Source organism: Apaloderma vittatum, unplaced genomic scaffold (genome assembly GCF_000703405.1).
Source record: "Apaloderma vittatum isolate BGI_N311 unplaced genomic scaffold, ASM70340v1 scaffold4889, whole genome shotgun sequence".
Taxonomy (NCBI): domain Eukaryota; kingdom Metazoa; phylum Chordata; class Aves; order Trogoniformes; family Trogonidae; genus Apaloderma; species Apaloderma vittatum.
Window position 1 is genome coordinate 6,192 of NW_009735663.1, and position 17,240 is coordinate 23,431.

At 40.4% G+C, this 17,240-nt stretch overlaps 1 protein-coding gene across 1 annotated transcript in view; it reads right to left on the reverse strand.

Moving 5' to 3' along the window:
- Nucleotides 1-9,534: 9,534 nt before the first annotated feature.
- PTPN12 (protein tyrosine phosphatase, non-receptor type 12) overlaps nt 9,535-17,240 on the reverse strand; it is a 47,708-nt gene continuing 40,002 nt past the window's right edge. The window contains exons 13-17 of the mRNA XM_009876651.1: nt 14,786-14,863; nt 13,387-13,475; nt 12,383-12,413; nt 11,247-11,363; nt 9,535-10,648 (exon numbers count right to left, since the gene is read on the reverse strand). Of these exons, the coding sequence (XP_009874953.1) occupies nt 10,587-10,648; nt 11,247-11,363; nt 12,383-12,413; nt 13,387-13,475; nt 14,786-14,863 (377 nt within the window). The 3' untranslated portion in view covers nt 9,535-10,586. The remainder of the gene's footprint in view (nt 10,649-11,246; nt 11,364-12,382; nt 12,414-13,386; nt 13,476-14,785; nt 14,864-17,240) is intronic.

Below are 17,240 nucleotides of genomic sequence, written 5' to 3' on the forward strand. Positions count from 1 at the left end.
GACGAATAGCCCCAAATTCCAGTAAATGCGCAGAAGGGATTTGTCATCTCACCACGGAGTCTGGCCCAGAGGCTGCTCCAAGTGAGCTCCCTTGTGCTGGTCACTTCTGATGCTTGGAGATAATGGGGAGGGAGAGAGAGAAACAGATGGAAAAATCCTTCACAGAAAACAGATCTTAATCATTGAAAGAAGAGACATTTAAAAGTGCTCACTTGGTGCATCTGTGTCATACTGTTGAGATAAAAATTGACCTCACAGAGTCTTCTGAATTGTGGAACTCACTGAAACGTGGAGTGAGCTTACAAGAAGTCCCATACTCTGGTGTCCTCTCTCTGGATCTTACTTTTACATATATTTTGGTCTCTGGGAAGGCAGGGATTTGTTTTGTTGTTTTAAATATAGATTTAGGTAAGCAGATGATGGGGTCTGTGAGAGCACCTACACATTTTATGAGTTAGAAGTGCCCAGAGCATGTCACACTCCAGAAGCTGTGAGGAGAGGATCCCTGAACCACAAAAACACAAAGCATTCAGTTTAGTAACAAATGCCAGTCCCTTCCAAAACACTTTCCACGTGGTCTTGCAGCTGTGGACAGGCTCCAGAGAAGAGCTGCCTCTCTAGGAGCCAAACCCCTCCTGGAGTTAGGCTTGAGCTGGGATATTGTGGACTAATTTGGAAGGTCTGTAAGAGAGACCTTTCTGGCTCGTGCAGCCATTCTGACTCTCACCCAGAGAAGACTGGCAGGTGCTTGTGGTCCAAAACAGACCTGACTTCTTTCATTTTTTTAGTTACAAGAACAGAAACCCACTGACTTATGAATCAAGGGGCTGGAGGCCACTCTCCCTGTTGTGGAACAACTGCCTGAGTGGGAGTTCAGTGTTTCTAAATGGAATAGGTGAAAGACAGAAATGATGGAGAGGTAAATTCAGAAGAACTCTGACCACCACAGAGTATCCAAACTGTAAAGAACTAATCTATCCATAGGAATGTTACTGTAGGGTCTGAAAGTCTTTTTCTAAAAAGGATGAATTGAAAAAAAAAAAAATCCACTCAGGTGTTCTTTCCAGCATCACTAAACTTGTGTTGATTTGCTTTATGAGAACACAGAAGGGAAAAGAACTGCTCAGTAACACTTTTCAGAACTGTTAGGTGTCCCAATAGGTGTAAAGTATAATAAAGGTTGGTTTACATTATCAAAATAATTGTCTGCATTGCTGCCTTCTTATCAGGGCATTACTTATCAACAGACATTTGGATAAATATGTATTCATTACCTGGCAATAGTATCATAAACTGTCACTCTGAGGTCTCAAAATCTACGTGTGACAACAGACTGCTTTCTGAACATCTCATTGTTCATTTCTGCACCTTTCTCACCCACACCAGGACATTTCAAGGATCAGTTTATCCTTATTAAGTCCCAGCACCAATTCTTCTCCCATCCTGGGCAGTCATCTTTCCCAGGGCCTCACTGGGCAAAACCAAAAAGGCTGGTACGCAATTGCACGTTTTGTAGAAACTCAGACCCCACCAATTTGTTTAAAGAAGTGTCTTCCTTGTGCTACATTCCTGTTACCCAACCACACCTCTTCTGCCCTTCCGAGGATCTTACAAAACTGGGAACCTGCTTAACAAGTTCATTTCAGCTTTTACCACCCACAGGCAAAGGCAGTTCCCTCCTTGTAAGTAAGTGGGAACTCCTCCCAGCTCTCCCCTCCAGAGCTACATGCCCACTCCTTACCACACACCAAGCAGCAACCATGAAATTTTATGAACATATTTTGGATCAGGTTCTCTATTCAGGCAACTTGCTTCACTTTTGAAGTGCTCACAAATTATCCCCCACAGATCTTGTGACCTGAGTTATGAGCCATTTTTTAATTAACTTTTATAAAAAACAACATACAAGCTGCTTTTTTTAAAAGTCTGATGATATGAACTGTTCACATCAGCAGGAGGTGTAACCCTGGAGTTCACGGCAATGGCTATTTTACCTTTTAATTGTGTCTAATGAAACACAGATCAGAAGCTAAATTACTGGTTTTTTTAACAAAACTGTCAGCCTTTCACCAGTGGGTTCAGCTGTGTCCAGAGTAATATGTGGAATTAGACTGTACCAGCCTCAATCTTCCTTCGCAAAATAATTGTGTTCAGTGCACCTAGGAGTGACATCCTAAAAATGAGAAGTGTACTGGGCAGTGCTGGGCAGCTACAGCCAATGGACACCAGAGAGCCTGCACGTTTCCTCAAAAGGATTTGTGTCTTCTTCGCGACGATGTCTCCAGGCTCACTTAAACCATCAACTTGCCACTTAAAAGTAGAAAGAGCAAGAGAGCTTTTTTTGAACAAAGGTAGCAAAAGATCAATTTCCTTCTGTGCCTGTGATATTTTACACTAAGGACTGTAACTCAGGATCCAAGTGGGAACTGCAGATGTGAAAGACAAGTTGCACTTCACTGGGTGAAACCCGTGGAGCTCGGCTGCACTGCTGAAGGCTGAGCTACCGCTCTCCTTACGAGAGCCCCAGAACTGCAAACATTTGCACGCATGCTTAACTCTGCCCATGAATAGCTTCATTGAGCTCGCTATGGCTGTTCACATGCATAAGTTACTCACGTAACTGACTGCGGGATTTAAGCCAAAATACAAAACTAATTCCTTGCCTTGGCCTCACCACAGTAAGTTCTTCATCCAGACGTGCTGTATTTTCAGGCAAGAGTCAAGCGGTTAAAGAAATCAACTGTTGCAGGAGCAACGACTTAATAGATCAAAACAGAAGATGTTTTCACCAAAGTCTCTTCAGGAAAATACCATTTACCCCAGAAGTTCAGACTGTGAGATTTGAGCACACAGGCAAATAAGATTTTATTTACTCACTGCTTTGAGACTGTGAATACTAAGATTTTGCTACGTACAGTCTTAGAGGTGATGAAGTTCAGCATTCGGGACAGATCTTGAGGGTGATTTGGGATACCATAGTATTGCAGCAGAGAGAACAGCATTTTCTAGCTCCAGTTGATGGCCCAACACTCAACAAACCTATGTTTTGATTAAATGCGTGCACTGACATGGTCACAAAAAGTCATGTCAGAGAGTGCCTGGCTATTACTGGCTGTTACGAGGACTGTTACTAACCATTCTGCATTCTAGCTGTCTTAACAGGTTTAAAATATGCTGAGGTACCCAAGAGGCCAGTCAGGGTGTTGCACTGGCCTGCTGCAGCTACAGTGCATCCTAGTTTAACAGGCTCTTTGCATTTTAGGTCAGCTTTTTAGCTTTCACACCGTAACCTTCCATGGCAGCTGTTTCAGCTCCTCAGAGTTGAAGGGCATTTCGAGGTCACGTGAAAGGCCCTTCTCTGGCAAAGGGCTGGAGTAATTGCAACTTTTTTATACTTTTGCGATGTTCCTTCTCCCTCTGGTATGGAGAACACTCTCAAAACAGTACTTACATGCAATTGTATATGCTTGTGTATTGGCTTGGTTACACAAAGCCGGCATTGTCCAAAGTCCTTAACTCCTTGTTCCTCCTCCAACTCCCCTTTTCAAGGTGATTTTCATTTCCAGCCTTTCTCTAGTCCTCTCTTTCTTGGTCTTCTCGCTCTGGCTGGAACGTGCTGGGGTTACACTGGAGGCAAGAGCTTTATAGTTAGATGCTCCCCAATGCTGCAGGCAAATCCAAGAGGAGCAGGCAGGCAGCTGGGACCGCACAGTGCCTAAAGCTGTGCTGGCGTGGCTGGCGGCCGGCACCCAGCCGGCACCCCAGGCACACTCACGTACCTTCACATCATCCAACCGTATTTGAGCTTTCACTACCGAGTCACGCTGATGGCGGCAACAGCAACAATAAAACCTCCTAGAAGTAGAGTTTGAGCATGGCCTCTTTTGTAGCTCTGCTTTTCATGCTTGGAGGTAAAAAGATACTCAAAAAGCAAGAAAAGGCTCAGAATCAAAAGAAACAGCGTAGCCTAGAACCTGCAGCTGAGAGAGGCTACTTCTGCAGTTTGGCACCGAGGACACGGCAGTAGCAGTTGATTAAAAAGCTGTGTAAATAAATGTACATTTTCAAACACAGCTGCAGTTGCATCAGGAGCACTAGTGATTTTGTGGTATGTATAGACGTGTGCTGATCTCACATTCAGTGTCAAGTGCAGCTTTTAAGACTTTCAGTTCAAATTAGTGGAACCCTGATGATGCTCAATATCTGACTCTGAGAGAAGCTATGCTATTATTTCCAGCCCATACCTACAATGCAAGGATTTTACTTCTATATAGCTTATTAGAAAGTTTCAGCTTATGTTTTATCAATTTAGATAATTTTAATGTATGTTGCTACAAAAAGCCCTCAGATTGTAAATCTTCTTCTCTTTGAGCCTGTATGCATCAACGCCATGTTTATCCACTCCGATTCACCTTTCGAGCCAACTAGGCTAATGTTCTCGGGCTCATCAAGTGAGTCCATCAAGAGAGCTGACAGCTTCAATGAACACATGTACAAAATTGCACATTGTTTGCACTTTGTTGCAAAGATTTTGATGAACCTCTTGAAAAAGAGTGAGGCAGGGCTTCCATGCTAGCCAAGAGACAAGTGTGTTCAACCCAAAACCAGTTGCTGTGGGAAGGCGTGTAGCTTTCCGTCAGCTGCCTTCTTACCTTGGATTCACGGGCAATTTCTCAGCTCACAAGCTCCTGCAAAGCTAAAGAAATTAATTTTTAGGTGACTTGATACCCTGGAAAAACATGAAAAAATAAAAATCACCACATGATCATTTCGGGTATTTAAAACTTGGTTTAGGAGTAGGCTATCTCTGCTCTCTCTAGTTTAGAGCTGCACGAGTAAGAAATAATAGTTGTGGGAAAAAAGTATAAAATAAATGCTGTTAGGACACAGAATGTCAATTACCTGTTTAGCTTGTGTCAAGTATTTTCCTGTTGACTTGACATTCTATTATGTACAATATGCACTATGTTCTCACCATGACCTAAATGTCAAACCCTCCAAAATCATGCCCCCACACCAATCACAACCTAATGATCTAGCCTATGAGGCCTGTGGAAGGAAGTATCCCACATGGGTTTGCTTGTTTATGGCAAAGTCTGCAAAGTAAAATTTGAGAAGAAGAAAGCACTTGCACTTCTGAATTTGGTCCCTTCTCACCCATCATATCAGGTATTATTACACCTGCTTAAATAACAGTTACTAACCTGGCCACAAAGATGCAGTAACAAGGTGCTTAAAAGGAAGAGAATATACAAATGCAGGTGGAAGATTTAGTCAAAATCGAGCACAGCAAAATGCCAAGCCACTAAAATCAAGACAACCATTAGAAAAAAGGAACTGTTGTCATGGTGGTTGAAAAACAAGTGAATTAGAAGAAAATGCTGAGTCAAAAGCAAAGATGTGAGGAAGAGCAGGGAGCGCTCACAGAAGAACCAGCACCAGGGCAGGGGCGGCTCCTGGCGCAGTCATGTGTGCAGACAGACAGACAGACGGCAACGGCACAAACCAAGCCTCTGGCTGCCCACACAGCCATGTCATCGTGTCCAAGAGGATGGTGACTTTGCTTCACAAGCTCCTGTTAACAGGGGCAGTAAATCAGGTCAGTATTGCATCAGGCGCCGCATAATTAAAGCAGTGTCATTGGCCCCCGTTTAGTCTATTGACCAGCAAACATCCCTATTTGCGGCAAGAGGAAGAAGAAAATACTTTCAGTTAAATATATCAACAGAAATACATACTTACTCAACTAATTGGACAAATTCAGTCTGACTACAGCAAAACCCAGTTGCATTTATTCGTGCCTAAAAGGCACTGGTTGGCCACGGGTAATATTCACCATGGGAATATGGTGTTAAAACTTGAGTTCATCAGTTCCAAGTAACTTGCTATATTATAAAGCTAGATTGTATTCATAACTGCTTACTGTGACTTGGCCAAACTATTTTTTATTTTTTATTTTTTTTTAAAGATTAAAACTGATTTTTAGCACCCCTTGTGTTCCCTCTTGAACACAGCTCACAGTCTTGCTCTCCTGGCTTTCTGTCCTTCCCACTCAGAAGCATCATCTAACTATCTTGTCTAGATCTCAGAGATATTCTTCCTTTTCCACTGTTACTACAGCTCCCGCTGCCTTTGTGACACGTAAGCCCTTTCACTCCAGCGCTCTGAAAGCCAGCAAGTCACTTACTGAACTCAAATTACATTTTCCAAGTTATCTATTCTTTTATTCCCCTGCTGCAAGTACAAATCAGCACAGACAAAAATAACAAAAAACCCCCTTTATGTCTGGGTCATCATACCTTAGGATATCCTTGCCAGCGTTTGCAAGCTTTTCTTAACCCAGCTGAACTGCCAGATCGGACTGGGAGAAACACCGGGTGGTTTGCAGCGTGCTCTGTGTGGTCCAAGGCTTATCACCTGCTTAACGCTGACAATACATTCCCTTCCTCCAGCCAGGAAGGTTTAGCTCTCATTTCTTCTGTAATCTAGCAGCAGAAACAATATTTTTGGACTGCAAATAATAACAATGAAAAAGCAATTTTTATTTTTTTTCTCCCCTGGGTGCCACTCATGATCTTCAGTTTTTACCAGGTTATTCCCTTCCTTCAACAATCATAATTGTTCTGGCTGATTCTTACTAGAACATCTGAACCATCTTAGGTTAAACAGATAAATTAAAGAAGAGTTGAATAAATTCTGAATGACCACAGCTGGATTGTGGGTGATCAGCCCTGCACTGCGCCGAAGAGTCTCAGAGGTGTCCAGGCTACACAGAGCTTCTCTAATTTCAGTTCTGCCTCACGATCATCCATTCAACCATCCTCCTTACAACCATGTCCTCCAGCCTCTCATACACCAAAGAGCAGATGCTCTCAGATGCAGTTATTGCCCAGTTCTTCCTCTGCAGCCCAAAGGCACCGGTCAACGAAAATGGCTTTAATTGCTGCAGAAGTCTCCTTCCACACCCACCAGGTAACGCAGGAGGAGCCACCTGCCACCGACAGTACAATATTATCAACCATGTGAAAAACACAATGAAATAGATATGTTGTTAAGTGACCTTGAAATATAGCAGCAGCAGTAACATTACTCCATTACAGAAATTTGTATTTACTATATATTAAAGCATAAGTCACCACTTCATACCAAGCACCACGTGGCACAGAGGGAATTACAACCTGAAACAGTTTAATCCTCAAATACAAATTTTAAGATGTTCAACTGTCAGAAGACTGTTTAAAGGCAGCTAAAAGCAACTACTCCAGCAGCATGAGGTTATCACACTGCCCAGCCACTGTCACACCTGACCTACATTCATTCTTTCAGAAATTTGTCTCTGAAGAAACCCCATCCGAGGTTTTAATATACAAAACCCCAGAGGTCATTCTTTGAGATTTTCTGCACAGTTCCAAAGTTAGAAACTTCTTTAAGGAAAATTACATGTAAATGCACCAGGCTTTCCTAAGAGATAAGAAATAAAAATGTTAAAATAATGCTCTAATTGATAAAAAGTAGAAAGCTACCTGCCAAATTGATAAAAACCCTAAAACACGCTGCATAATAGAGATAAGCGATGATAGTTATAGAGGTCAGGTTTCTTCTGACACTTCGGTATTTACATTCATAAAACATGGCAAATTCATTCTTCTCGTGATAATTTACTGCATGATTTGTTCGATATTAATACATTTAGAAAATTTAATAAATGCAATATTAGAAAAAATACTGAAGGAACAAATAAGCCAATGCAGTGGTTACTAAGGAATAGCTGGGTTGAGTAGTGTTACTAGTTCTTTGCCTCAGGGATCAAGTCGGTTGCACGCCTGCTAAATGCTGAGCTTTAGACTGAAGCTGAAGACTGCTTTCAGAAAAAATAACTGGAGCTAAAGGAAAGGAAAGATTATTCCATGATTGAATTCAACATATGTATAAAATAACTTGGTTTAGATCTGTATTCAACAATAATTTGCAAACTAAAGTAATATTCTAAACTCCTTCAAGATTCAATTTCAAATAAACCACAGCAAAGTAAGGTCTTGTTTTTTGAAGAAGTTAAGACCTGAAAACATTTACGCTATGGTGTGAAACCACTCAGCAGCCAGACCCGACCCCACGCTTATCTCTGTACCAGCCACAAGAACGGATACAGAAAGTAATGACATTGGGCAAGTTTTACTTTGGCACTTAAAACTGTCAGTTTACCTGAAATAAAAGAGACAAAAATATAAAACTCGGATGAACACAAGCATGAAACAGTGAGTTGTAGAAAAAGGTCTGTCAAAGGACACAGAGAACCATACAGGACAATTGTAGTTTCGTATCATTAAAGCAAAGAAAGGCTGAGAAGTTTCTGTCAAGAACGCAGTCTGGTGTATTTTTCCAGATCCAGGCAAATCTAAAGGAAAAATATGAACCAGGACATACTTTAAGTAAACATTACCGGATGGTTTGTATGTAGCGCACGCATTTTTGTCAGCCTTTGGTCTTGGTGAAACTCAACCATGGAAAGCAGGAAATCTACAATCTGCGTAGTTCTGTATTTTCTTGGTAGAGAAATAGGGAAATGATCCTTAAAAAGTACATACAACACATATTCGGAAATCTTTAAAACAACTGTTAAATGAGAAAATTGACAATGATTTGGGCTGTCCAGTGGCGATGACAGCCCATCATGCATTACAAACCTGCAGGGAGCCTGCAGAAGTGAAAGGCTAAGCTAATTGCCTTCAGGGCAGGGGAAGGCGAACAAAATTCAGCCCAGCTTTCTCCTGCCAACTGCAAGACATTCCAGCTGTCTGAGCTGTTTACAAAGCAGGAGTCTAGTTGCTATAGTTTATCCCAAATGGCACATATCATTGAATTATTTGTTTTTAAATGAACGATTGCACAACTATTTCCATGGGAAGATATGTATTTACAGTGCATACAGCTCTTGGCCAGGGTTTTCCCGCGCCGTGTACCGAACGCATGGTGGTTAATCCACAAAGACAGTAACTGCTGATGACGTACCTTCTCGAAGTTTTAATAGGGCTGCTCTCTTTTAGCAGAGAGGCCTGAAAGGTACAAGTAGTAAATCAGATGTAATCCTTCCATGGCTGAAGTTCAGATGAATAGATGGTTTTACTACCTAAAATAAACGTTTTTTTCCTCAATGTTCTTCCTCACTTCTCCAGCACTGTTGCCAGCCAGACCTCTTACAGCAGTTACTAAAATAAAGGTCTTGAGGGTCACTACTCTGTTCAAGCACGAGATCTATAAGCTAAGCCAGACTGCCATCCTTCACTCTGTTTTACTTTGCTTCCGAATACAGTTTTTATCCTAAAAGTAAAAACACCCATAGTGAGATTTTGATGTTCTTTAATTTAAAGATTGTATTACAGAAAAGTTTAAGTAAGGAATCCTTATAAGGATTAACTCTTGACATAATATATTGCCAAGATACAGTGTAGCTGCAAGGGCTCTATGTGAACCTTCATATAAGTTGCTTTCTTACATACACAGTCGCTGAACAACAAAAAAAATGGTATTTTACCATTCGTAAGAGAAGACAGTGGTATTTAGAACAGTCCTTTTACCAGTGTGTTCTGGTTTTCCCAAATTGGAAATACGCTATATTAAAACTATTGTACAGAAAGTCGAGAGATGAATTTTCTGAAGACTGCAACTGATGAAACATTAAAATGAAAACTAAGGAGTGTTGATTATGTCAAATGGTTTCTCTTTTACTGGCAGATCAAATATACTAGAAATGTACAAATATTTTTGATAATCTAATTCCGGATGAACTCAAAACACTGAAGTAACATACACAGGCTAAGAGAATTCAATACTGTTCCAAGGCACTTACTGAATCTCCATGACTAGATGAAAACCAGAACAAATTAGGTCTGACAATTAAACAGTATATAATATAAAAATAACCTTTTGCTTACAATTTACAAAATGTATTACAATCTTTATCTCTGCTAACCTGCAATTCTGGCTGTGTGTGTCCAGCAATTTTTGTAAAAAACCCCAGAAACTATTTTCTAAAACTTCAGGGCAAATAATTTACAAATAAGGTACAGAAAAAAATTTAGATCATGCAGAGATTTCTTACATCTTCTGTTAATATTTTATGATTGCAACTTTATCAAATTATATACTTACTTGCCCTGTACATATACAAAATAATGCATACATGGTAATCAAACGTTAGCAAAAAGTAGTCCATAAACACAATCTGTCAAAAGTATTACTCTATTAACATATGTCTACAAGCAGCGTGTAACAGGGTTAAAAGACATTAAGGCAATAATACTTGAAGTTACAAAATAAATCGTATGTAATACTTTCTCCTAAGTGTAATAAGGCAGGTAGATGGCCCCAGCAAAAAGTTAAGTTGTAATACTGGAATCCACTGTTGTGAACAAAGTTTAAGGTTTTGCGTGGGATGTACTGTAAGAGTGTACCAGTCGGTGGTTAGATCTACCCTGCGCTGTGTTAGTCGCTCCCCAGAAAAGTGGAATACTAGTTCTTGTCTAGTTCTCAGCGGCACTTGAGTCTTCCAGTATAATTTATTGACAGTACGTCCATTGCTTCTTGGATCATGTCCATTCTGAAGGCGGCTCTCTTGGTCCTCTGGGCTTTCCACAGCGGTTACCAAAACCTGAGGAAAGAACGTATTTACTATTTCTGTCCACTTGGCCCAGGCAGCCTCACAAGCGTGGGCAGCCGCCCGCAGGAGCCCTGTAGGGCACGCTCCAGCTCCTGCCGAAGAGGTTTATTCAGAGGGCGAGAAAGGGCCTTTGTGTTATTAGGAATTCTTCACACACTACGGCCACAGGAAATGCAAACATGGAGAATTTGTATATAATTACAATTCAATATTTAAACCTCACTTGCAAAGTACTTTTCAGTAAATACAGTATTACAGTCTTTGTTATCATTTACTGATTTATTTTTTTTCCCTTCTCCGCATACCAAAGCGGTTTTCTCGGGTATTGTTTACTGCTCTACACTAATTTTATCTCATTTGATGAATTCGGTATTTCATACACTCTAAAAAATAAAGTGAAAAATGACTGAATCACTCATTCTGGGAAAAACTCTTTCAGTGATGCTGAAGAGACAAGACAGACGTATTTGGCTGGGTTCTGTACCTCAGCGACCTGGAGGGAGGCAGGAGTAGCAGCTACCCCGACTAGTACTAGTGATTCTTCTGTTTAAATAATCTAGTGATTATGTTCCAAATGAACTGTAATTACCAATATCTGTTACTTCCGCAGGAAATTCTGAAATTGGACCTCTTGTATCACTGGAACCAGAAAAAGAAATCTGAGGTAAGATGTCAGTTGGTGTTTTGTTGCTTCTTTCAGGACGATCTGGAAAACACACACACACACATCCCCTCACTGTAATATTCATTTAGTCGGCACTAAGTGAGCGCTATTTTAAGTATGGCTCAGTCCAGAACACAGCTTGCATCAAGTATTATTTACAAAAATAAAGATGTAAAATCCAAGTTCTCATTTAAAAAAAATACTTAAAAATTATTTATGAAGCAGATCTTCAATAACAGTGACACATTCCTGTTTGCCAAATATTATTAGGTTTTTAAAGTTTGTGTGGATATTCAAAATCCCGTGTACCACCTATTTACAGCAAGAGCTCACAGTTCTACTTAATACCTCAATATAAATGCATCTGTTCATAGTCTTTTTTAACTAAAGGTGCTTAAGAAGACATGATAGGTAACTATGTGTTGCATTACTTGTATAATCACTCTATAGAAAAGAAATCTGTAATATTTCTGAAAACTATTAAAAAAATAAATATCTCCTAGGTATTTAACATAAGCTTCAAACAGGCTGTACAAGCCCGTTCAAGCATATGCAGAAAAGACATGGGCTCACAGCTGGTGCACGCTGCTGCAAAATTAAACATCAGCTGATAGACCATACTTTTTCCTGAACCCTTTCCAGAAAATCAAAAATCAAAGACTTTGTTAAATAGGCAACATATATATACACACACACCCCTCGTTGCTGAACTTATTTCAGGTTTATTCCTAAACTTAAAGAAATTAATTCAGCGACTTTTACAATTGCTAGTGCAATAACACAGTAAAGTTCTATTAAGCTGAAAAATTATTTTTATTATAATATGCACTTAAATTCACTATTTTTGGTCTTCATTATTTTAGCATACCCCTATTTACTTTTAGATTAGACTTGGAATTTGCTTCCTCAGAAAACCTTAGAATCTTTAAAAACCTTTGGAAGACCTTTTCAGAAATGCCAGTATTTTGACAAAATACTTGGATATTTTCAGACCAAAATTCAAGTTCAGGAAAAAATTTTTTTCAAAAGGAAAAATGTATTAAAATCTTTCTATCACTTACCAGGTAGTATCGGTGAAGTTGTTTTCAAACCCTGTTAATGAGAAATATTTAAAATAAATCTATAAAATGCTTCCAAAATACTGAAAGAACATCAGAAATTTAAGACAATGAAAAATCTTAAAAAAAAAAAAAATCCAACATCCTTGTAAATATCTACCTGTTCCTACATTTGACTTGCTGTAACACTGACACAAAAACCGTACAATAGTTAACAAGTAAGCTTCTGATAGTAAATTCTTTAACACTTCATAAAAAGTCAAAATTGCCACATTATTTGCAAAATTAGGTAGGTTAGTTCTCATACTAAATTTACAGTCCCTGAAAACTCACATCTAGCTTTTTTGTCATATGAAGTGGTCTGTAAAGGTGGCCATAAAGTGTATCAGAGGTGCATGAAAAAAGAAAAAAAGGGCATAAACATGAAGAGGATTTCTATGCTGCTGACGTTTTGCCAGCTCTTTATGCTGGAGGATTTTGAGCAATTGTGGCCAGTCGTGCAGAGCGCAATCTGATGGGCTGAACAAGGTCTATTTAAAACAAAAATGGATGCAAGGCAGGACTCGGTGAGGGGGAGAAAGAGGCTGCCCACATTGGGTACGACGCCTCCATCGCTGGAGCTTTTCAAGCCCCGACTGGGTAACGGCCGGAGCAGCCTGGGGCTCAGCCCCTGCCGCGGGCAGCAGATCCGACCAGAGACTGCACGTCTGGGGCTTGCACACAGCAAGCTCCAGAAAAGCAGCGTATTCACCCTCTTACAGCCCTGATTTAAGATATATTATGGATTAGTTTTACAAGTATTGCTGAACGTAGAAAACCAGATTGTTTTCTTGAAAAGAAACGTGCTCTTTAACGCAGCAGTTCAGCAGCTCAGGCAGAGGAACAACTGGTTGGTTGTAGATGATCAACAGCTGTCAGCTTTTCACAAGTACGTGTTTTGCTTTTTTTTATAGCTCCCAACCAAACGGGAAATGACTGATGAGTACAGACTTGTCTCCGGTACTTACTGGAGAGACTGCTTGTTCAGGGAGATGCTGATCACGCAATATGCTCCACTCAGACTGTGCAATCATAGCTGGCTTCGGCAAGGGTGTGCCTAGGAAAAATTAAATCCAACTCAACACACTTGACTTCTCTCCACAATGAAGCATTTGAACATAGCATTAGAAGTGTGCTGTAAAGTAACTTTTTTTTTTTTAAAAATTAAATGCTTGTAAAAACATGAATCTCTTTTTACATGAACAGTATTTGAGATAAGGAAAAACTCCACAACATAATCCAAAACACGAGAAGTCAGTGTTTGCGTTGTGGATGTTCACTTTTTTCACTTGGGGATTCTTAACCAATAGGAGAATTAGCTTCTTTTTCAATGATGTTTTTAAAGTTCTTACACCAGCTGTGCAATAATAGTATTAAAGACATACTACGTATATAAACCACACAGCCCTACCTCTGCAAAAACACAACCAAAACTGAAGTGTTGACTCCAGTCCCAAAGAGATTTTTTTTTTTTTTTAAAGAAAACAGCTTTGTTTCCTTTGTTCTAAGAGAAAAGAAGCAAGCCCATAATATCCAAAGGCAGAATCACTTTGGTTCAACTACCTACGCTTATGATGCTCAAGGGGCATATTTACAGAACATCAATGTTTTTATGCTGAAAATATTCATAATAACTACTTTGGCCAAAATTTAAAACTTTCACAAAGTGATGCTGAACAACTGTCTCAGTAAAAAACTACACCACACTAGGTTTTTTGGAAGATACCAAACATCTACCTAATTTATGACTTCAATTCACCTTTTTTTTTAGTATTCTACTGTTAGTAGCTTGGTGAATGAAATATGCAGCTATAACCACATTATTTTTAAGTGTCAGTTTTCTCTTTCAGTTGCCCTTGATACAGGGAAAGAAACTATATTAAACTTAAGTAAACTGAGCTTATTCACTACATGCAGTACAGTAAGAAATATCATCATCTTTTCTTTGCCCAATAAAGGAAAATCAGAGAAGTGCTGTTCACGTGTTTTCCCATTCCTGACCTGGGAGCAGTAGGGAACTAAAATAGCTGGGGAATCCCCCGACTGCACGGCACTGCCCTACGGTATCACATTTCCAAACTCTTTGGGCTGAAAACTCGCTCCACTAGAGTCAATATTGACATTTCCAACATACTTAAATATCACATAACAGCATGCTTTATCAGAAAACAAGAAATAATTTGGCTGTGTTCAAAGACTTGTGGAAGTTAAACTTCACAACAAGCCGCTACATGTGGCTAGATTTCATTCCATTTTACAATTTGGTCCAACACCTTAAGGTTTGCCAGAAAGAAAGGGCATTGAAATACAATATTGAAATGCACTTTACATTTTATCCCAAATTACCACAAAGCATTAAGAACTCACTCTGTTCACTTGCTAATACAAATGATTCTGGCGTCCTTTCTGGGAGCGGGGGAGAGCAATCTTCGCTAGCATGAGCATCTAAACCAAATATAACATTTAGATAAGTTAAAAAAACAAAACAAAAAACAACAAAACACACTTAAATCTTCCTCCCAGATTTTTAGAAGCTGATCTTTTGATATGCAAGATCATCCTAAACAGGGTATTAAATTTAAAGCAAAAGGAAAGTTTGCTTTAACTGTTCTCAAAAAAAAAAAAATAATTTGATTTACCATACTAATGCTTTGGGAACAACTTCCTGCTCCCACCACAATCTTCACATTAAAGGGGTAGGATCATTTTGTGTGTTATGAGAGAAAAGTAAAATACATTTTCACTCTAAAAAACGCAGAGGGAAAAAACCTCAGCAGCTCCAATGAACACCTTTTTTCATTCTTTCAGAAACAGAAGATAACCAGAATTATCAGTCTGTGCTGGAGCAATACCTTTTGCTTCTTGAACAAGCAGCTTGCCAGAAACTGCAACCATAGTATAGTTCCTGTACTTTAGTTGCAGTTCATCACATGTCTATTTGCAGCCACTGCAAGCAAGTTAAGCTCCTAACAACGCACCACCTTCTTCAGCTCTTCTGCAGCCACCAGTAACTGTGCCCAGCTGATGCCCGCTGACTGAACCCCAACGAAGTTCCCAAACCAGGTTAAGAAGCGTGTTGGAAACACGCAGGAGCTCTTTGGCTGTGCAGGAGACAGGAACTTACTGCTGCTGAGCGGTGATTTTAATTTTTTCTTAAGTGGCTCTAACCACACTTACTTCCAAAGTCAGTGCAGTGCAGCACTGAGCACAGATCGCACGGTGCAAGGGCATGAATCACAGAAACACTGAATCGTTGAGGCTGGAAAAGACCTCTGAGATCATCAAGTCCAGCCTATGTCCCAACACCACCACATGGGCCAGACCAGGGCACTAAGTGCCACATCCAGCCTCTCCTTAAACCCCTCCAGGGACGGTGACTCCACCACTTCCCTGGGCAGAGCATCCCAGTGCCTGAGCACCCTCTCCGTGAGGAAGGGCTTCCTGAGACCCAACCTAAACCTCCCCTGACGCAGTTTCAGGCCGTGCCCTCTCGTCCTGTCACTGGTTGCCCGGGAGAAGAGCCCGCCCCCATCTGACTGCACCCTCTCTTCAGGCAGTTGTAGAGAGTGATGAGGTCCCCCCTGAGTCTCCTCTTCTCCAGCTGAACACCTCCAGCTCCCTCAGCCTCTCCTCTCGGGAGTCATGTTGCTTTCCAGGGCTGCATCACGAGACAGTAAGTTTTAGCAAAGCTCCACATTAACCACTTCTCTACAGCTCTGAGTCTCAGTTTGCTTCCCAAGTTTGTCTCCAGGTCCACCCAGCCTGGCTCCCACACCACCAACATAAATTAGTTGAACAGTCTAGAGCAAGGCTTACTAGCCAAAAGGGCCAGTAGGAGCCAGAGGAGATGGCTACCACTGGTGGCAGTAATACAACCTGCCCCCAACCTGTTCTCTCTCGCCTCTCAGAAGTGTACTGACACAAACTGTTCTGGCAGCAAAAGCCCCAGGCAGCCTGCTATGGAATTTGGAGTAGAAATCAAAGGTTTAAAAACAATGTGAAGTAGCTGCTGCCATAAGAAGTCGCATTTGACAACTGCATTCTACACGGGATTCATACAAAGATGAAGATAAGTTTCACCTAACGAAGCGCTGAAGCTTGCCCTGTGAGCGTGCCAGCAGCAGGGACAGGAGCTTCAGCACATTTTACAAGCCACTGTGTTCAAAGGGATTTCTCTGAGACCTGCTCTACCTTAGGTTCACTACACAGCATGAGAAAACATTTGTTCATTGAAACAGTCTCTTTAACATCAACAAAATCACTAGTGAGCACGCTGTAACTGAAAGTGAGTTTTTTAGGGTTTGTCTTGGTTGGCTTTCTGTTGCCATTCTTCTTGGAGAGTTGTTGCTGCTTTGTTTTTGGTTTTGTTGTTGTTTTGGTTTTTTTTTACCTCAGGGTACAACTACTGTTAACTTTCATTTGAATTAAAGGAAGAATAAATTATGCCGTAAGATCAGGCACACAGGCAGCTATGGTTAAGCAGCTAGGGTGCTGATAAGCTCATGGGGCATCTTCATTGATGATTGTACCCACATCTCCAGCTTCAGACAGAAAAGTCCTGAACAAGTATGAAAATGAAGAAGCTACTGTAAAATACTGTTTAGGATCACCAGTGCAAAGTGGTCAAATTTTATGGTTTTGAGTCCAAGATGGATTAGAAGGCATGCAGCCTGAATATAAAACGGGAAATGTTCACTTTAGTACTGAACGGAACAGATATATTCTTAATAAGAAGAGAGAAACTCAAAAATAAATAAGTATCAATACAAAAAAGTTTTAAGCTATTCTTGTGAAATCAGCAACATAGCAGCACAAAGGATGT